Raw genomic sequence first — 22,786 nt, 5'->3', positions numbered from 1 at the left:
CAGTTAAAAAAAAGGGGGAGGGGGGAGGGGAAGGGTAGCACAGGTCAAAATATTGGTGACTAGGGACGTGGTGTTGGTGGTGATGAGTGGTGGTGGTGGTAGTGGTGGTGATGAGTGGTGGTAGTGGTGATGGTGGTGGTGGTGGTGGTAGTGGTGGTGATGGTGGTGATAAGTGGATAGGAAAAATGGTGATAGAGGTGGTGATGGTGGTGGTGGTGATGAGTGGTGGTGGTAGTAAGTGGATAGGAAAAATGGTGATAGAGGTGGTGATGGTGGTGGTGATGGTGATAGTGGATAGGAAAGATGGTGATAGAGGTGGTGAGAGTAGAGCAGACAGGCACATTCTCTCTCTCTCTCTCTCTCTCTCTCTCTCTCTCTCTCTCTCTCTCTTTGACTGTCATTTATTGATTTGCAACACCCATAATTGCCTCTCTCTCTCCCTCTCCCCCTCTTTCCACTCCCTCCACCCCAATCTTTTTTTTTTCCCTCCTCCTCCCCAATATTTTCCTCCCCTTCACTTCACGAACATCTATCTTATCTCCTTCAACCACTCCTCCTCCTCCTCCTCTTCTAAGACTTAACTCTCATAACAAACATAATAAAATAACAATACAACATGTCACTTCACACACACTGACTGACTGGCTGGGCATCACGAGTCCAGACCGGGATCAGACCATGGTGGATTACACACTCCCACACCCACCCACATTATAAACATACTCACTCTGGTGTTTGTCCGCCAGCATGATAAGGGACGAGGAGATGTCCCGACGCCTGTAGAAACACATCACCTTAGCTTCCACGTTCCCGTTGGGCGTCTGAGGGAAAGAGCAAAAATGTTGTTAAAATGATGATGGTGAATTGTATGATGATATGAAGGAGGGAAGGAACGAAGGAAAGGAAGGGTTAGAAGGAAGGAAGGAAGAAGGGGAGAAAGGAATGGAGGAAGGAAGGAGAGAAGGGTGAACATAACGTTAGAGACAGGAAGGAAGGGAGGAAGGGAGGAAGGCTGAAAATGATGTTGGCTAAGGGGTAATAAACACACACACACACACACACACACACACACACACACACACTCGCATACAAAACAATACCACCAGCAACACAATAGCAGTCATGCATACAATAGCTGGACAACAACAACAACAACAATAATACAACCACCACCACCACCACCATTCACATCCCCTATTCGTCTACCCATCTGTTAACACCACACCTCTCTCTTGTTGGTGGTGGTGGTGTTGGTGTTGGTGGTGATGATGAAGTGTCAACATCAAGAACATTGTTAAAAAGCTTCCTCACCTCTGAACTTTAAGTGTGCGTGCTTGTGTGTGTGTGTGTGTGTGTGACCAAGGTGGATGACGTTTACCCAAGCACATTATCTCTCTCCCTCCCTCCTTCCTTCCCTTCACCCTTCCCTCCCTCCATCCTTCCCTTCATCCCTCCTTCCTCCCTCCCACACAGATAAACCGATCGACATATATGCTTGAGGGGACGCATACACACACACACAAGCAACATAAGCAAGGGAGCAACACATGGCAACACGAGAATACAAGAGGACAGTCACCCTAAATACACGTAATGCAGCTCCTGAGAACAAGTCACTCATCATGTGTCTTATAAATCGATAGAGGACGAAGAGAAGAAAGGTTTTAGATGTAGGACACAAAAAGAATGAGGATAATATGAATGAGAGGGTGTTATATCGTAAGGAAAGAAAAGACAACTAATGAGATATCCCCTGCCACTAACCTAACCAAACCCAATCTAACATTACCTAGCTTGACCTAACCTAACCTAACCAAGCCTAACCCAACCTAACATTACCTAGCCTGACCTAACCTAACCTTAATCAACTCAACCTAACCTTGCCTAACCTTACCTTACCTAACCTAACCTAAACTTACCTAACCTAGCTTGACCAAGCATTACCCCTGCCATTCACGACTTCATGAAATCGATCCAATAGAAACTCCTTCACTTTTAGGAGCTTAAGATATCCTCAGGTTCAGAGTTAAGAGATGGAAAACTGCAATGATATACAGTTTAAATAAAGGAAGTTATATAAACCTTACATAAAAGTACACACGAGTCAATAAACAAAGACGTAATAGTTTCTTGTTATTAAAAGTGGATAGATAAATAGACTAGTGTTGTGATTTCTCGAGCCAATCTATCCTTGAAGTGATATAAAAAATCCTACGTTCACGCCTCCATGCACTGCCGATAAAAATAAACATATATAGGAAGGGGAAAAAATGGACCCCCAAATTTTAACGAAACTAAGGTCGTAAAAAAATAAAAATAAAAAGTGCCAGGCTTGCCCCTAGAATATTAAAACGAGCCTACCTAAGGGGGAGGAGGAGGAGGAGGAGGAGGGCGACCAAGCGAGGGAAATAATAATGATGAAAAAAGTGGCCAGCCAGGCGTTCGTCCGCTGAGAGAGAGAGAGAGAGAGAGAGAGAGAGAGAGAGAGAGAGAGAGAGAGAGAGAGAATATGTGGTGTGTGTGTGTGTGTGTGTGTGTGTGTGTGTGTGTGTGTGTGAGAGAGAGAGAGAGAGAGAGAGAGAGAATATAAGGTGTGTGTGTGTGTGTAAAGCATTACGCGCGAGTGCGCGCACGCGCACCACCGGACGTAATAGTTTTGAGGGGAAGGGGGGGAGAAGAGGGAGGGAAGGGAAGGGAAGGGGAGGGGAGGGGAGGGGAGAGTGGAATCGGGTGGTAACGAGGGAGGGAGACTGGGGAGAGGAGAGGAAATGGAGGAGGAGGAGGAGGTGCATGAGAGCGGGAGGGGAGAGAACAGGGTGATGAACTGGAGAAATGAGGGAGGGGACAACAAGAGGAGGAGGAGGAGGAGGAGAAGGAGCAGGGGAAACGGTGATAAAGGGGGTGGGGTAAATATCCTGAAGGTAATGATGAGAGAGAGAGAGAGAGAGAGAGAGAGAGAGAGAGAGAGAGAGAGAGAGAGAGAGAGGGGAGGAAAGGAAGAGGTGAGAGGGTCATACACGATTGGCAAGTAAGTAACCAAAATCGCTGCTTCCAGACACAGACAAGAGCTAGTCCCACCACCACCACCACCACCACTACTACTACTACGTCAGCACCAATATAAACCGCCACCAATACACGGGGCTTTTGTAGCGGCGCGAGGGACGGGATGCAGCGACTGTCCCTCCTCTACAAAGTCAAATAAAACAGTTCCCCCACCCCCCCACCCACCTCCCTCTCAACGAATGCGGACCTGTACACCAACACAAATAGACAAATGGCGTTGCGACGAGTCTATGCTGCCTACGCCACAGAGTATAAGAGCAACCCCAACGAGGCTATTCTTTTTATCATAGCAACCCACTATCTATCTATGCACTCTTCTATCATAACAACCCATATCATTATACATACCCTTTATCATACATGCTTTCTCTATGTATGCACTCTTCTATCATAACAACCCATATCATTATACATACCCTTTATCATACATGCTTTCTCTATGTATGCACTCTTTCATCATGACAACCCATACCATTATACATACCCTTTATCATACATGCTTTCTCTATGTATTCTTTGTGCATTATGTATCGTTATGAATAAGCCTCTTTCACAATAGACCCTCAAAGTGATATTACACGTATGGACGCATGTTATAAATACCCGCTTTGACCGTATGAAAAATTAATGTATACGGATTATTACACAAAATAATGATGATGCCAATAATAAATGGGGTAGAGAATGCGTATGGACTTCATGTACTTTGCATGTATATATACTCTTCGTGTGTGTGTGTGTGTGTGTGTGTGTGACGGAAGTGAGGCAGAGCATAAGCCAGGCATGACCAATTGCTTCCCACACTCTCAAACACACACACACACACACACACACACACGTCTCAATCCTGTTCAAAAGACTATATTTTTTTCCTATTGCAGTAAATAAGAATCTAAATATACACCTCTTCTTCCTTCTTTTCCTCCTACATGATAAAAAATAAAAAAATAAAATGGTTGAGTAGGAAGAAAGCAACAGCAGCGTGAGAGGAAGAGGAGGAGGAGGAGGAGATAAGAGTGGATAGAGAAGGAATACAAACTTACTGAAGGAGAGGAATATGGAGGGAAAATAAGAGGAAGGAGGAGAGTTGAAAGTGAAAGTGAAGAAGAGAGGGAAAGGAGGAAAGAAGGTGGAGAAGGAATGAAAGTGAGAGGGAACGAAGGGAGGTAAGAGAGAGAGAGAGAGAGAGAGAGAGAGAGAGAGAGAGAGAGAGAGAGAGAGAGAGAGTGACGTGGGGGAAGGGGGGAGGTAGGAAGAGCATCATGTTACTATGGAAACAAAAATAATAATAATAATAATAATAATAATAAGAGAAAGCACGCATTCATTTCCATTCCCTTTAACACACACACACACACACACACGCAGACTAATCCAAGCGCCTCACCAAAATATACAGAACACATATATATATATACGTACAGCTAACTGATCGTCCAATGCATAAATGATAGACGCGATAAAGTGAAAAGGGAAACTATATTGTATGAAACGACGAGTCGCTATTCCTAACAGTAGCAGTAGTAGTGGTCGTAGGTTAAGTTAGGGTAGGTTACGTTATGTTAGCAGTAGTAGAAATAGTAGTAGCGGTAGTAGCAGTAGTAGTAGTAGTAGAGGTGGTGGTCGTAGGTTAAGTTAGGGTAGGTTAAGTTAGGGTAGCAGTAGTAATAGTGGTAAAAGTAGTAGTAGTAGTAGTAGTAGTAGTAGTGGTGGTAGTAGTTGGTCGTATCTCTTCTTTTGTCTAATCTAAACTTTACTAATTAAATTAACCCCACACTCTCTCCCTCTCTCCGTGTGTGTGTGTGTGTGTGTGTGGTTGGTGTCTCACGTTTCTTGATCTGCTCATAAATTATCGATATCAAGACGGTTGCACTGAGCTACATGAAGGTCTCTCTCTCTCTCTCTCTCTCTCTCTCTCTCTCTCTCTCTCTCTCTCTCTCTCTCTCTCTCTCGAGCATATAAATAGCAGAAGGACTTGAGGATGTTAGTATATATTTCTCTTCTCTTCTTCCTTCTTCCTCAAAAACAAAAGAAGAAGTAGTGGAAGGAGTGCTCTCAAAATATATAAAATAAAAAAAAGAGTAAAAATGAACACAAAGAAGACGACGACGACGAAGAGAAGAGGAAAATGGACAAAAACGCAACTCTGATAAGATTCACACACACACCTGGCAACACTGCAACACACCATTAATTAACTTGGGGCGTCACTCCCTCTCTTGCCCTCCTCCTATCTATAACCCCCCCCCCCCTCCTGCAGCTGGTGGTGGCGGTGGCAACTCTTGGTCACGCTTCAGAGGGCAAGTATATGTATTTTTTTATTATTTTTGCTCTCTTATGTATTGCGGCAGTGATATTTTTTTTATAGTTTGGTGTCTTCTTCTTCTTCTTCTTGTTTTCTTTTGTAAATGTTGTTGTTTGTGGATGTTTGTTTGTGAGTGAAGAATGTTGAATGTTTATTTTGGTTATAATTATGTTTTTTTTCTTTTTCTTTTTTGGTGTGTGTGTGTGTGTGTGTGTGTGTGTGTGTGTGTGACCTATTCCAGTGCCTCTTCCTTCCTATAAGTCGGTGTCCTCTGCATTGTTTTCATTCTTTTCCTTCATATTTCTTTCCTTTCAAAACGCTCTATAGTCTCCATACCCCAACTTCCTTTGATTTTTCCTCTGCTCTGTATGTCCTGCGTTTCCTGGGTTGCTTACAGCTTCCTACAGCATCCTTTTTTATTCCATGTCATTTCCCTTTTTTTCCTCCCGAAATTGACCTATCTTTCGGCCACTCCTCTTGACTCTTTCGTAGGAGCAGTGAGTAGCGACCTTTTTTTTTTTTTTTTTTCATTATTGTTTCCTTTTGCCCTTGAACTGTTTCCTCTATTGTAAAAAAAAAATAAAGAAATAAAAAATAAAGAAAGAAAAAAACAACAAAAGTTCGGTATATTATTTTTCTCCGTCACTTTCCTCTTTTCCCATCAATATCGTTCACCCATCCATCCATCCACTCCTGAAGCATCGCCCTTAGTTTTTATGTATGCATTTATTCAACATTTTTTTTCTAGTTTTACTGTTTTAAGCATGGCACCAATTTCCTTTTTTCCTATCATAAGTATTCAGTGATTCAGTATATACATCACAGCTTCATATTTCACCAACACTCCTTTCTAATTGTATGTATATAACAATGACACCAATTTCCCTTTTCTCTTATTGTTTGTAATTCAGTAAATGTATCGTCGCTGTATATTTCTCCTACAGTTCAATTCATTCCCATTCACGGAACATCATGACATATAAAAGCCAAGCCCTATATGCATTGCTGTAAAAAAAGTGTGTGTGGTGATGAGAAAGGTGTGACCATATACAGGCATTCTTTCTCACTCCTGCATGCTAGTCTTGCTGTGTTCTGCTTGAATGACGTGAAAACAAATCCTGATATAAAGCCTCTCCTCCCGAAATTGACCTCTCTTTTTGGACACTCCTTTGATCTCTATTCAGGAGCAGTGAGTAGCAGGCTTTTTTTAATGTATTTTTCTTTACGCCCTTGAACTGTCTCCTTAGCTGTAAAAAAAATAATAAATAAATAAAAAAAATAAAAAATAAAAATAAATAAATAAATAAAATAAAAAAACACTTACGATATACTCCTCCCTAACATACACCTGAACAGACACAGGAACTCGAACAGTCAAACTGATGCCATATGAACGTCATAATCAACTAGTCAATGCTAAAACACTCTAGAATCAAAGAAACATGCTGGGAGTGGGCTAATAGAACATGCTAATACACTTAACTCTGACATACATTGCAGGAAATCGTTACAACACAGAGTAGATTGACAAGACTACCTAACAAGTTTAACAAGAGTAACGATGCCCAACATTCTGGAATCTAAACTATTGTGACCTGAGAGAGAAAACTAAACAACCCAGTGTGATAAAATTGTCTTATGTAAACTAGGCCCAGACAGACACACAGCAGGAACTCATTGTGACGTGATTGAGTAGAGTTGCAATGCTTCACACCCTGGAATCCAAACTAATGTGATTTAAGTGGGATAACAAAACAACCCAGCATGATACAACTGCCTAATATACACTAGTCCCCCCCGAATCAAGTTCACATGCTCTGAGTGGAACCGCAACACACCATAACATGATACTAACAGCCTAACACACAGCAATACCCAGGCAATCAAAGTGACCTGATCTAACCGCTATGCTTAAGTAAATTGTTAGACCCAAGGACCTACTAGCATGATACCTTGCCTAACACATTCTCTAGAACACAACACATACAACACAAGGACTTCATAACACAGTACCTCGCCTAACACACCCTCTAGAACACAAGGAATAAAATGCTTTGGCTTAACTAAGGGTGTCACTGAAATAACTCCATCCTAAAGAGCAAAAGACCAAACTGACATACGTAGTGTCATCAAATAAAGCAAAAGACGTGAGTAAGACGTAATATACTATTCACACTATTATTCTTCCTTATCACCTATTTACAACTACCGAACCTAATGATTTAGTAGATCAGGAATTTTCTTTTAATATCATCTGCTGCTGTAAAAAAATAAACTTGGGAATTCATATAAAGCAAGAAGTTACTGTACTATTCACTGTCATCAGCTATTCACTCTACAACTACAAAAGCAAAATATTTAGATCAGGAACTTTCTTTGGTTTAATTCCGTATGAAGGTGCTAAAAAAAGTCCTTGGAAATACATATATAAAAAAAGACGCCTACTCGTGTGAATCTCTTCCATTTGCAACCTCTTGATGACCTACGTGTTGTAATACCATGAATACGTTTAAAGCTGACCTGTAACTAAATAACAATGTGATGTATTTTGAATTCATGGCAACAAGGATTTAATTGCAAACCGTTTTTACTGACACATCACGTATTCTTACTCCTGAATAATTGCTAGTATTAATATGTGTAACTGTTGCTGCTAAAATGCTTGATTCGTATATTGATTTGCTTTGTTAATTTATCTGTTACCAGGCTTGAGAGTATAGGCCATTTTCATAAAGTATTCACTTCCCAACCAAGCATCACCCAGTTTCTTATAGTACTCCATCAATGCCTCACTTTACAGCCACATATCACTTTACAACCAACTATCGACCATTTCTAAACAGTATTCCGTCAACACCTCACTTTACAACCAAGTATCGACCATTTTCATATGCTTCCTCAACGCCTCATTTCCAAACACACCCCATATCTCAAACTTCCAACTTTAGCTTCCCATTCCCTAGCACAAATGGTCTTCCCACTCAATCAAACCTATCGTTCACTGGGGCACACGCAGACACCGACGCAAGCTTTACAAGGTAGAGAGTGGCAAGAGTTGTCGAGAGTCTATGTGACAGCGATTACGTATAGTTCTATAGAAGGTGAAGGAATTACCAAGAACAAGTTGTAACAGAACTCAATTTCAAATCTGAGGATGTGGAGAGAGAGAAGAATTGACAAGCATGGGAGGAAAAATTAATGTGGGGCAGCCATATGCATTGGGGGAGGTGGACAGAGAGGTAAGACAGACAAGGTAATAAGGAAGTTCAAAGTAAAGAAGGACCTTGGCATAGATAAAACAAAAATGCAATGATATGGAAATGTAGTTGTGGATATGTAGTCTAGTATGGAAGCAGAGTGAGGTGCCAGAAGACTAGAGAAAGGACAGGATTGTGCTGCTGTATAAAGGAAACGTGAGCTGGGAGTAAGCGATTCGATGGGCATCATAAAGACAGAAAGTGCTGGAGAGATTGGTGACTTTGGTGATGGCTCTATATGAATACAAGATCAAGGATGAAGACTGAAACAGGAGCCTTGGATGGACATGAGATTGGCATAGGAGTGCATCATGGGTAGGTCCTAAGTCCCCTATTGTTTGTAGTGGTGATGGAGGAAGTGACGCAGGCGAAGAGACGATGCGTGTGGGAATTGTTGTATGCAAATGATCTGGTGGTAAAGGCAAAGAATGAGGATGCAATTAACAGGTACAGAAGATGGAAGACAGGGTTGGAAAAGAGAGGCTTGAATATGAACATACTTAGGTGATGGTAACAGGGAGGGCCCCTGGGGTGAGGCTGGAAAGAGGTAGGTACCCATGTAGTTTTTGTGGAAGAGGAGTGGGTAGTATTAACTCCATCCTGTGCATGGGATGTGGGAAGTAGTGCCACAAGAGATGCTCAGGGCTTAGGAATGTAAATCAAGCAGGGGTGAACAACAGGCACCCAGCGTGTGAAAGAGGGGACAGGAAACAGCGGAGGGAGGAGACAATGGAAGTAGATGGAGATAGTCTTCATATGGTGGATCAGTTCTGCTATCTGGGAGAGATGTCGAGTGGGGTGAAGCAGTGACAGCAGTGAAAACAAAAATACCAGCTGTGTGGAGAACATGGAATTAGAAAGCCTGTCAGTCAACACAAAAATACCATTAAGGAACAGCAGAAAGATCTACTGTGCATGTGTGAGGCCAGTGATGATATACAGAGTAGAGAGATGGTCAGCAAATAAGGAGATGGACAGGATGAGAAGGAGCAGTGACTGAAGAGTGCTGAGATACGTGGGACGTGTGAAATGAGAAGCTACGGTGTCAAACAAGGTGATGAGAATGTGTGGTGTGGAGGACGTGTTGAGCGTGATGAGGAGGCAAAGGTTTAGATGGTATGAGCATGCCAAGTGGGAGAAGGGCCATGTACTCAGAAGAGCTGTAGATGTAGAGGTAGAAAGGAGGAAACCAGCTGGAAGACTGAAGAAAACTTGGAGACTGTGAGTGGAGGAAGATATGAAAAGAACGAACATCAGAGAGGAGAGGGTATAAGATCATCAGGAGTAGGAGAGACTCGTAGCCCGTTCATCCCAATAAGGAAAATAATGACACTAAACTAGAAGAGGAGGAGCACAGCCAAAATGTTGAAATAAATTGATCTTTCTTTTCATCCCCACCATCATACAGCCACACATACAGTACTGAATAACATGTTCCTTTCATCTACAAAGCAATGACTCTGCGCTGTGAGCAACAAAGCGGCATCCACACGAGGGCCTGGGCCACTCCAGCTGAGGCATTATTAAGTAATTAATTACCGGCAAGTGACCTCATCCTGTTGACAAGTGATTCTAAGAAAATGCTCCCCTGTAACATATAAGCAGCACTGAGGGAAGAACTTTACAGTTACAATGAGAAGCATCACTACACCCGCAGTATTCCCAGCAAGGTCTGACCCTGAAATTAGTGATGGCCAATGACGGGCAGCGAAGAATTAAAATGAGTTTTTTTTTAATGACGTAAATTACTTCTGATAAATATAAGACAAACATTTAGAAATTACAGTAGCATGCACAAAACTTCACATCCCAACCCTCCCCATGCAACACTAGTATTCCCTCCCTTTCATTCACCCCAGGCAAGAGACATGAGGGTCATCAGGAAGATATACTATGGAAAAAAAAATAATAATAAATTGTGAGTAAAGACTACACAGATGATTTTTATGAACAACTAATATACTGACGGGGAACAAATTAAAGATGTAATGAATAGTTTAATCAATAAATAATAAAAATGCATCTTCATTGCTCATATTTGATAGCATTTGCATCTACCACACCTAAACATTCATGAAAATTGTGCAAACTTCGAGTAAATAAATCATAAAATATTTCTGCTTCCCATCTGAGCCCTGGACAATAGTATCACATTCTCCTGCCTCCTCCATACTGCTCAGTGACAATTACCACACTTTTTGTTACCTAAACATTGATGCATAACCCCTTGACTGTGGATTTCCGACAATAAGAGATCATCAAGATTACAGGAATGGAACAAAAAGTGGCTACTACAATTCAATGGAAAAAAAAAATTTGGTCATGCACCTTGGGAGGGGATATCCAGCATACCAATACCACATGGGAAAAAATACTCCACTATCCACCACAGAGGCAGAGAAAGACCTTGGAGTGTATGTTACCAGGCTACCAGTGAGGGCAAAATCCGTGCCAATCACAAAACTTTCATCTCTTGGTAATAACTAATAGAGCATAAGAATTCCTCCAAACAATATACCCCAAAACAACAACAAAAAACAATCATATGTGTATACAAGCCTTGGAGGGTCACAGGTCATGACGAGCATCACACATTCATTCAGGTACAAAAATAAACTGGCATAAAACAGGGAATGGCTGCTGAGTAACAAGGACGGGGAGGGAATAAAACAGCACCCCTCCCCTCTGATAATGGGAAGTCACAGCATGTTATATATTCAGGAATAAGGACAAACATCATATAAGAACGGACATGCCATTTATTACTATTTATAATGAAACTATCCAAAAAGTGACTGATTCTCTTTTTATACTCAATTTCCAGACTTTAATTCTTTTTTTATAGTTTTTTTTTTAGTATTTTCAAACAATAATGGAAGAAAAAAATGAATCTGAATGGTCAAGAATTTTGCTACTTCAAATAAAGAGAAAGAACTCACCTTATTTAGCTCCTCTATTCTTCTAATTTGATATGGTGATGTGGATGATGTTTCAAAATATACATAGTCTGCAAGGCAAAGAAGACTGCATTAGTAAGATTCTCCAACCTCGGCACAACAAATGCCACAGAAATAAAACATACTTTTATATATATATATATATATATATATATATATATATATATATATATATATATATATATATATATATATATATATATATATATATATATATATATATATATATATATATATATATATATATATATATATATATATATATACATACTCTTAACTATTATCCCAAACAACCTCTTGGAAACAAAACAGATCAGGAAAATTTTATCAAGACCTACGTATATACTTAGAAAAATCATCAGGACTATTGTCAAATCTGTAAAATATTATAAACAAACCCATAGCATCATATAAGTCATCATGATTCAATAATGACTGAATATGCAAACAAACGTAATAACTGAGGAAGCCACAATAGTTTATGGTGTGTTCTATCAACCTGTCTCATAAGTCATCGCAGTGCATTTTAGTAATTCAGTATGTCCTAACTAGATATCATTATGTCATACCAGTCACGGCTTCACAGGCATTACATCATAGGAGTCTTTTCTGAGCTCCGTGCCAAGACTCTTAGAACCAAAACGAACCCTGTCACCCCGCCATGCTCCTCCAACTTGGTACTTACAAGCAATGCACAGCTCAGGGCACATGCCAAGTATACTACTAAGCTGAGCCAAAAATGATTAACTAGGTCAAGTAAGCACCTGACTACAAGTTCACACAAATGCTGGTTTTAGATTCACAAGAAAAGTATAAGAAATAAAGCAACTATCACTTAATGACAACCTGTAGTTTGTGCTGCTGGAATAATACAATGATAGTAAGCGTTATCACACAGGAAGGACGTTGCAGCATACTTTGTGACTCACCAGTGTCAACTCCTACATTCAATCTATAGTCATGATGCTTCTCCTGTACCATCACTTATAAGAGCTAGGAAAGTGACTATAATGCTGATGACAAATAACTCCTACACTCAATCTAGTCATGTATGCTTCTTCTGTACCATCACTCATAAAGGCTGGGAAAGTGACTGCACTGATGATAAACAACCTTTTCAAAGACTAAACAAGACTATGACCTTGAAAACAGTGACCAGGAGAGCAGTGTAGGTCAAGATGAGAGCAAGATTGGATTGTGTGCCCTTAAAAATGTAAGCGTCTGACAGCTGACAGAGGAAGGCAGTGTAAGTCAAGGTAACAGCAACATGGCAGTGAAACGAAGACTCAAGGGCCACGGGACGAAGATGAGCTTTGAGGTGACATGCAGCTCAGAGGATGCTCCAAACTTTTACTCTACTATCCCACATCCTGCTCTCTGCCCCATTCTAAGTAGATATGACAGCAAAATGGGAGGTGTTTCAGGATATAAGAAAAAGCAAGTGCACTGTTTTATGAAACTGCAGCAGCCAATCACATCGAATTTAAGCTTGTAAGAGATGGACCTTAGCACCTGACCGAAAGAGAGAGAGAGAGAGAGAGAGAGAGAGAGAGAGAGAGAGAGAGAATAATGTGGAGAGCTTCATATCTGCAGACAAGCAAGAGGAACAAGGACACGTTGGAGGAACATTCAAACGCACTATGCACCTAAAGATAACAGAAGATAAGATTTTTTTTTTAAACATGGTAAGAAACCCAACATATGTCAAAGGGTGTATTAAAAAAAGAAATAATGAGAAGCAAGAGAAAGTGGCTTACAATGTGCTTCCCTGGCAGCCGTGAGCAATTAGTATGAAAATCATTTTTTTTTTTTACAAGAGCCGGCTCAAGGGCAACAAAAATTATATATATAAAAAACAGCCCACTACTGGCCGCTCCCACATAATCTCATGCTAAAGGGAATCTCAAACAATCACAAGGAACATCAAAGTAATTCTTCATTTAGCAAACACCAAGTGAATCATGTTTACATATATGGAAACTCAAAATATGGCTTCCTAATATACAATTCTGACATAATTCAAAAGCTTTATAAACTTCCATGTTGTGTTGATTGTTAGGTTAAGTAATAAGTTGTTTAGGCTGTTTCAACATTCAGCCAATTGCCAGTTCAACCACTTCTGCCTAAATGACTTACAGCAGAAATTACCACAACTAAAATTTAGATAGAAAAACTTACTACATGTTCTTTGGTACGAGCTCAAGTTTTCCACAATAACTAGCTAATGCCACATATATCTTGACATGCTATGCTCATTGTTCTTCTTGTCATATATAGACAGAAAAGGTGCAAGTCCAGGGTCAATCCTATCACACTATAACTCCAGGTATCAGAGAAGGTGAACGGAAACCTAAGTAAATGGGTGAGTGACAGAAGGTGTTGGTGTGTGTCTGTGTGAAGACTGACGAGGAGTTAGTTCGGCCTACATCCCTCACATTATTTGAAACTAGCCCACCCATGATGTCACTTTCCCTATCCTATAAGGTCATGCTCACAACACAAGCAAACTTTTCTGAAATTAAAACATTGGTCAGTAACATAATAAAGCACATGCAAAAAGTTTCTAAACACTACAAACATATTTCCACACATTGACTACCTCATGCAATTAACAGAAAACAAAGATCAGCATCCAGATACATGACAGCTATCGCCTCCCAGCACTTACATTAAGATGGTCTTAAACGAAGTACGCTCACGAGTTAGAGAACTAACAACTTGACACAGTAGGAGGTATCAGATTTCCTACGAAGGTAACCATATTGTGTATCTATTGACCGAACAGCTTGGCAAAATCACTACGAGTATTGATAAACCTCCAGAAGTACACCCAATTCAAAATAGCCAACATTACCGCTACTAAACACGGGCAATGTCACTAAGCGTACTTATATTTAACAGAGCCACACTAACACCAAACTGACAGTATGTGACCTGTCGCCGCTAAGGATAGTAACCAATCGACAGTGCAATCGTAACCTATCACCATAAAATAACATGACGCAGCTTTAAAAATTGTTCAACTCTCAAAACACAAGCGACAGGTAAGGGCGAAGCAAGATGGCAGTGTGTTAAACGTGCACGAGGTACTTCACATAGCACAGACATGTCATTCGCAGCAGTGACAGGCATAACTCTAGAATGACACCCAAATATTTGTAAGGAAGCAACACAGGCGGTACAAACTATCACTGACACTCAAATTTAACCGACACACACACATGGACACACTGACACATGCACGAACACACATGATAGGATAGGAAAAGGAAGATAAAAAACAATAAGAGGGAGAGGATAAAAATACCACAAGAGGAAGATGATTCCCAAAAACAAGAGGAAGAAAATGATTCTCCAAACACAAGAAGAGGAAGACCAAAAAAACACAAGAGGAAGAGGAATTCCCAAAAACCACAAGAAGAGGAAGAGGAGGAAGACCACAGCAGAACCAAATAACCACAAGAAGAGGAAGAATCCCCAAAAAACACAAGAAGAGGAAGAGGAATCCCAAAAAAACACAAGAGGAGGAAGATTCCCAAATACACAAGAAGAGGATGACCAAAAAACGCAAGAGGAAGAGGAAGAGGAATCCCCAAACACCACAAGAAGAGGAAGAGGAATCCCAAAAACACAAGAAGAGGAAGAAGATTCCCAAAAACCACAAGAGGAGGAAGACCAAAACACCACAAGAGGAAGAGAAGAGGAGGAAGACCACAGCAGAACCAAAAATCCACAAGAAGAAGAGGAGGAGGAATCAGACAAACAAACGAACAAACACACGTACACACAAACACACGCACACACGTACACTGTTTACATCCATCCTGTGACCTGACCTGACCTCCCACGCCCACGCCACGCCCACGGACACGCACTAAGCACAATTAATCCCTTCTCTTGACCTCGAAGTTTAAATTTAAATATAAGGTTTAAATTGTAAGGCAGGACCGGCAAAGGGGTCGAGGGGGATTTCCCTCTATACTCACCTCCCACGCGGTACATGTTACTCGCCATCTTGACCTCTACTCGCCACTACTCTTGACCACTGCTCCGCCGGCCCTGCTCTTCATCCCCGCCGCCTAGGACGAGGGACGTGTCGGCGGCCTCGGACAAGTCGCCATTTTGTCACTCCCGAAGACGCGTTCCACTACTCCGCCATACTGGGACTTTTCACTATTATCCTTCCTCCGAACTCGCTTTCCGAGGTGACTACCAATAAATAAATACATAGAAATGATTTGTAGTGTGAGGAAATATATGGTGCGGTGGTGTGGGCTTCCTGTGGGTTATAGAAGCACTGGGAATGGTGTTGTCAAGAGGTGGTGGTCGCCCGGTGAGTTCTCGCCCTCAGAACATAAATTTTGTGACGTCACGAGTCTGCCTCCCGCCAGACAAAGCCATGCCTGCTTACCGCCTCGTGTGGACCTATTTCATGGGCCAGGCCGAGCAGGGCACTGCCATGGGGCCAGGGAGGCTGTGCTCCACACCTTGGGGGAGAACATCCTCCGGGCAGGGCCAGGCTGGGGGGAATATTACAAATTTATGACTCGGGCCGTGATATGATGAGATCTCGGCCACACTTGCAGTATTCGTTTTGATAACATTACATAACAAAAATGTAATCAGTTTCAGCGACATCCGTACATGCAGATCAATGACACTCTTAGCAACTGTGTCACACGAGGTGACGCGCGAAATAAAAACCTACCAATATACATTTCCGTCTTGGGTTTGGCGCGTCAAATGTTCGCGGGCGGCTCGCGGTCGCAGCTGGCACAACTTCCAGAAATTCAGATTACTTTAATTACAAATTATTTATTTTGCCTTCTAGCGTAACCTGAGGCTATTTGTGGATTATTTTGGGTTAATACAGCAGGGCATGGGGATGTTGGGGGGTGAGGGGGGGCGGGCAGCAAGCGGCGGGACAGCCGAGAGATAAAGTCGGTGGTCAAGCTCGACACACAGAAATCCGGAACATTTACACATGTGTCGACGGCCGCCGGCCAGCACGGGCGGCATGCCCTCCGCCTCCACCTGCCGCCCAGGGGACACACCGAACGGCAGCGGCGGGCGTGTGGGGGCAGGGCAGGAAGGGCACCACCAACATCTTGGGAAAGGGAAGGGAAGAGAGGAAAAGGAAGGGTAGAAACGAGTATAATAGAAGAGAACAGACGGGAATAAAGGGGCAGGGAAGTAGAGCAGAGGAAAAAGACAAGTTAGAGAAGGAAAAAGAATGAAGTGGAAAATGGAGAATAGAGAAAAGTGACCAGCCACATCAGCCAAACATCCTCACTTTCTGTTGCCTTCCATCTAAAACCCTCACTACCCCTACTCTACTCACACCTCCAGACCCGCCCTCCCTCCCTCTTGCCACGCTCCCCGTTCACAGCTCTCCCCCGCACGCCCTCTCGCCCTCCACACATTGCTCGCACGCCGACTGCACAATATTGAAATTCCTTAACTTTTCCAGTGGTGAAACACAGCCAGTGGAAGGACCGCCCCTGTGGCCCTGTGCTGGCTTATGTAAGTGACGATGAAGGGGGAAAAGAGTGGATGTTACGGAAGGAAGGAAAGAAGGAAGAAGCAAGGAGGAGGATGGGGGAGAGCAAACGGAAGGAAGGAAGAGGGAGAGTAAAAGAAAAGGCTTATGTAAGTGGCAATGAAGGGGCGAGGGTGTCGGGAGGAAGAAAGTAATGGAAAGAAGCAAAGAGGAGAGGAGTAAACGGACGGAAGGAAGGACGAGGGAGAGAGAAAAAAAAAAGGTTCACGTTCATTCCTAGCGTGAGTTGGCTGCCATAATGAAGTGGTGCTGGTTTATTGATGTATTTATTCTGTTAATTTATTTATTTCAAGTATTGACTGGAGTAGAAGTGTGAGTGTGTGTACGAGAGAGAGAGAGAGAGGAAGGCGGTCGCGGTATACACACACACACATACAGACAGACAGGGAGGAAGGGAGGGAAGGAGGGAGGTTACGGGGCTATTACCAAGGCGGGTGATCACCGGCTCGCGTACAGACAGACGTACAAACAGCGGTAGAAGCACGAGCAAGAGCCGCACCGCCCGCAGCAAAGCCGTGAGCCCGCCCGCCGCCCTGCCAAAGCCAATGCCGGGAGGGTGAACTTAGCTATCTTGTCCCTCAGCGCTGCCTTGAACCCTCCGCTGCTTCCATGCTCGACGGGATAGAACACTGTGAAAGAAAGGAGGGTTGGGCAGACATCTTTTTCTTCTACTTCTTCTGTTTCTTCTTCGGCTGGGCTCGTCACGTCATTCAAGCTTTCTTTATTTGATCATTTATTTAACACTGAAGAGACTTATATGGATTTTCTTGGGAGCGTGGGAATGTTAACTCTATCTACAATTACTGAGCGGGCAGACATGAAAATAAGAGAAATGAAAGGGACGCAAGAAAATGTAATACAGTTCAACGAGAGAGAGAGAGAGAGAGAGAGAGAGAGAGAGAGAGAGAGAGAGAGAGAGAGAGAGAGGTGATTGGTTACAATTAGGACCTATTCGAATAGATCCTAATGAAGATGAGACCGTGTGTGTGTGTGTGTGTGTGTGTGTGAGCATCCCTGTGTGTCCGTTATTACGACAGATCTTTTTACTTAACTTTCTATATTCATCTAATTCTAATATAAGATGTTACTTGTTTCCATTTACATACCTGCCGAAAGTCATCTTCGTGATCTATTGGTATATTCTGTAAAAAACAAAAAATCTCTTCTATTCATATACTTGTTTTAAACAGAATCAGCCTTCATTTAGTACTATCTTGTAGCAAACAGAGAAAAAAAGTGAAAAAAGTATTCGTAGGGACAAAAAGGATAGACTTTACACCCTTTTTACTATTTAATTGAACCTAATCTTCCTTCACTTCGCACTATCTTGCACCAAACGGAAAAGATAAGCAGGGAAAAAATACCCTACCCATTCTTAAGCTCTGAGTTCAAATGTGTTTAAATCAACCTGTGTCTTCGGAGCAGCTCGCCAGGATACGTTGTTTGTTGCGCTTCGTGTTCGTGGCTGCAACAAGGGGCGGGGCAGGTAATCAGAGGGAATGCCGGTCAGGTGTTGGGGACACCTGCAGTAGTGCCGTGGTGGCTCGGGTTGCCATCACACGGCGAAATAGAAATGGGAGAGAGAGAGAGAGAGAGAGAGAGAGAGAGAGAGAGAGAGAGAGAGAGAGAGAGAGAGAGAGAGAGAGAGAGAGAATATGTATGTGTGTATTTGTTAGGTATATACGTGTTTCTTTTTTCTATGTAGTAGTCGTAGCAGCAGAAATAGTAGTAGTAGTAGTAGTAGTAGGAGGAGGAGGAGGAAGAGGAATACAAGTAAGTGTAATAACAGAAAATGCCATCCCTTCCCTTCTTTTCCACGCACACACACACACACACACGCGTACACATTAGACAAGACTTCAATGAATATAAGGGGCTGAGTGAGTCTGGATCAAGGCAACTAATATAGATAGATAGATAGATAGATAGATATAATGTAGATGGGACTATAGTTGAAGTCAGGGTGGTTGTGTAGATTGCTCGCATGATGACAGCACCAGTATATCAAAGTACGATACTAGATCAGACCAGTTTTAGATTTAGGGTGTAGATTTATCCTTTACACTTACAAAAAGCCATCAATAATAAATGGTATTGACAATAAGTATAAGTGGATATCGGTATGTGTGTGGGTGGAACAAGTTGTGGTCAAAACTCGGGAAAAATACAGTCTGCTGAGTACGACACTTTTGGTAATATCGTACCGTACTACTTTCCCCGCGGTCCTCCTCCTCAGTTCAAATGTAAAGTTGTAAGCAAATGCAAGTGAACAGTGAAGTCCGAGGATTTTACGAACTATACTTCACAGCTTACCAGAGTGCCTCCTACCCCACCTATTAACAGGGTCTCCACTTCCTGAAACTCTGAAAGGAAGGTAAGAAGTCCATTATGTCCACTTCCACCCCACCGCCTCTCACCTACTCAATCCACTCTCACTCAAACACAAACACCTTCAATATCTCTTCAATTCAGGGTCTAGTTTCCATCAGGTGACGTGCTAAGGGTCAAGACAAACGGCCATTCTCTTAAACATTTCGCCCGAGCAAACACATATATTTGACAAGGCTTTCGTAGAAGTTTGGGGCATTTCCAGGGGTAGTTTTATGACCCTAGTGGTAGTGTGACTCTCCTTCTGTACCATGAAGGGTGGGGGGGGGGTTACTGGTTGGGGTGGTGGAGCAGCTTGTCATTTCGCCCGTATGTAATTTCTCTCACCCTATGGAACTCTTTCGTTCATAGGTCAATTTGCTAACACAATGGATTTTCTAAGTGGATTTAAAAGATTTTATAAGCTTGTGGGCTAAATAGCCGGTAACTGATGTGCAACGAGGTACTGTAACCTGTGTGATCTTCTGCAGGAGGGGTTTTGACGGTATTACACATAGGTTATGGGGTGTTTTCAGTGTTTTGCTAACGTAAATGTAATGAGACCACGACCTGACTAGTACAATACCGATCCATAGCCATAGATAAAGGTTAGATAAAGAGTACGCTATTAACTTGTGAGTTTTCATAAGAGTAGATTATGTTCATTGTTAGGCTAGTTCACCTTCAGGAGGCGACCTTTTTCATTGCAGTATCCCACATTTATTATAGTTTTCTGATAGGTGGCTGTTTTCTCTGACGCTCGTTGCTGCAGTGACTTGTGTAGACTGTGAGCGTCATGCGGAAACATTGGTTGTCGTCACTCTAGAGCAGGGCTACTCAACCATTATGAGCAAAGGTCCAGTTAGACAAGTACAAATGTATGCAGAGATCCGATTAAATATTGTAGCTGGACCCCAGCTCCAGGAGTAGCAAAATATAATTTTACATTATGAAAGTCCTAGCGATGGATTCTTGCAAGTGTATTTCCTTGACTGATTGTAGGGCCTACAGTCAGGCAAGGAAATATACTTGCAAGAATCTATCACTACCAGGACCATGTAAATCAGTTATATTTTTCTACTGCTGGAACTTGGGGTCCAGTTACAACACTCATAAGGTCCGGATTCGGACCGCGAGCCGCCAGTTGAGTAGCCCTGCTCTAGAGTCTAGACACTTTGCATGGTCCCACTTGGCTATCAGTGCTTCAAGATTATATTATATACTCACATTGACGACATTAACATCAGATAAGGAATATGTTTGTGCTTCATTGACAGTCTCCTTCGCTTAATTAAATGCTGAATGTGAAACGAATTGGGGTAAAAAATGAAAAAAAAAAAATGACCGTGGTGGAATAAATCGAGTACCAATATAACAAGGATGAGAAAGTGTCGGGGTGGGAAGGGAGGGCGCAAGTAGTGACCCAAGAATAATACTGATGGGCATCGGCCGCTGAAACAAATAGATCGAGGAGGAGGAAAAACGAAAACTATGTATGAGTGTGTATATTGCTTGTATACCTCATGCCCGGCTTGAGTGCAGGGCTTGACTCCAGTTGTACCGTCACTCAAGGGTGGGAGCGGGGAGCAGGGCAGGGGCGGGGGCGAGGTGGTCGGGGTTCACAAGCTGACCTGGGGTGCGGCCGGGAAGGTGAAACTCTACCCCGAAGAGGTGATAGCGGAGGGGCATGGGGCTGGCTAGCTGCGTGGCTGCTGGCTTCACTCTTTATACCTCACTCCAAGGCCTGCATTCTCACCTTCATTAGCAGCAGACATGTTTATCCCACCATCCGGGTACAACACTAAATGCGTCTGCAGGAATTGAGGGTTAAAAAAAACTCATCTCGAAAGTGTCGTCAAGTGCCTTGGGAACCAGACCGGCATCCTCCCTGACCCCGGCATACCTCTGTGCCCAGTACACGTCAGGGCGGCCGCTGCTGCCTGTGCCCCGCCACCACCAGCCCGGGGTATGAAGGGTGCATAGGGGGCTTGAGGGGGAGGTTGAGACAGCAGACTGGCGGGAGGGCTGGACGAGGACTCGAGGAGGCAAGTGTTGTGATGCCGTAGACGCGGGAGACGGATGTTACGCAAGGAGGCGACTAAACATTTTTTTTTTCTATATTTATCGTCATTCCAAACCTTGAATGCATGACGGTTGCGTCGTACGAACTATCACTCCTAATCTGGTGAACGACTCTGCAACGGAGCCATATTCAGGCCGAAGGAGTGAGCAGCGGTGAGGAAAGACGGCTGGAACAGGGGTGTGTGTAGGAGGATGTGAAGGAAGAGTAGTATCATGAAGGGGAGGAGGAGTGGGAGGGAAGGAACAAGGAGGACACAGCAGTAACGGGCTCAAGTAGCGGCTGGCCTCTGGTTGGGGGCGGCGAGGTGGGCGGGGCTTGGTGCTACACGTGATCGCCCAAGCAACATCCACCTTTCCTCCTTTCTATCGATATCGCTCCTTTCTCTGAGCTCCGCGGCACCGACCTTCCTCCGAGGGGCGAGACCGCGCGAAAACAAGCCAGCGTGATGGGCGTGCGGTGTGCAGTGAGGCCCCACCGCCCAAAAGATACCCGTCACTTCACCATGCAACTCCGCCTCTTGAGATAACAACGTCACCGCTACGTCACGGAGCGAGGTGACGTAACGCTGTATCGCGGCATTCATTGGCCACGGGAGAAGAATAAAACAAGATGACAAGGCTATCGCTTTTGGAACTCCAGTCTGGCTTCGCGTTGCACCGAGTCTGGAGCGGGTGTTAAGTTAGCGCGTGCATCCTGTGTTATATCCCCCGGCGGCACGGCAGGGCAGGGCACACGAGCAGCCAGGCCCAGGATACGCCCCGGCCTGCATGACGCCCGCACAGCCGCCCGCCTCCGCCACCCTCCATGGATTTAGGTAACGCACGCAACTTGTTCCATCTCTCCCTCCCTCCCTCGCTTACTCCCGACGGGTTTAGGCGAGCACATGTCTACTTGTTGGCCAGAAGCTGCGCCCACGGGGGTAATGAATGCCGGGGAGTGCGTAGAAGGGGCGCTGATGGGGCGGGACGTGCGTTGAACGGAGTTGTGCCTCAGTGTGTCAGGCCGTGCTCGTAATGGAATTCGATAAGGGGGCTTCTAAAAATAGTGCCCTAGCTCGCGGAACGCCTGTTTGCTGCCAGCGCCAACACATTAACAATTAACCGCAAATAGACGCTGTATTATTAATAACCCGTGACGTCAGAGAGGCAGGCGATACTAGACCATAACAGCGTAAAACAGGGCGGTGAGAGG

The 22,786-nt window shown here is 43.4% G+C and overlaps 1 protein-coding gene across 1 annotated transcript in view; it reads right to left on the bottom strand.

Annotated features, from left to right (window-relative positions):
• LOC126997632 (metastasis-associated protein MTA1-like) overlaps positions 1–15,878 on the bottom strand; it is a 39,637-nt gene extending 23,759 nt beyond the window's left edge. Inside the window, 3 exon segments of the mRNA XM_050858841.1 lie at positions 728–821; positions 11,568–11,635; positions 15,572–15,878. Coding sequence (XP_050714798.1) covers positions 728–821; positions 11,568–11,635; positions 15,572–15,599 — 190 coding nt within the window. The 5' untranslated portion in view covers positions 15,600–15,878.
• Between the last annotated feature and the right edge of the window lie 6,908 nt (positions 15,879–22,786).

This window comes from Eriocheir sinensis, chromosome 12 (assembly GCF_024679095.1).
Source record: "Eriocheir sinensis breed Jianghai 21 chromosome 12, ASM2467909v1, whole genome shotgun sequence".
NCBI lineage: Eukaryota > Metazoa > Arthropoda > Malacostraca > Decapoda > Varunidae > Eriocheir > Eriocheir sinensis.
The sequence above is the reverse complement of the archived record's forward strand: the minus strand, read 5'-3'. Positions and strand labels throughout refer to the sequence as shown.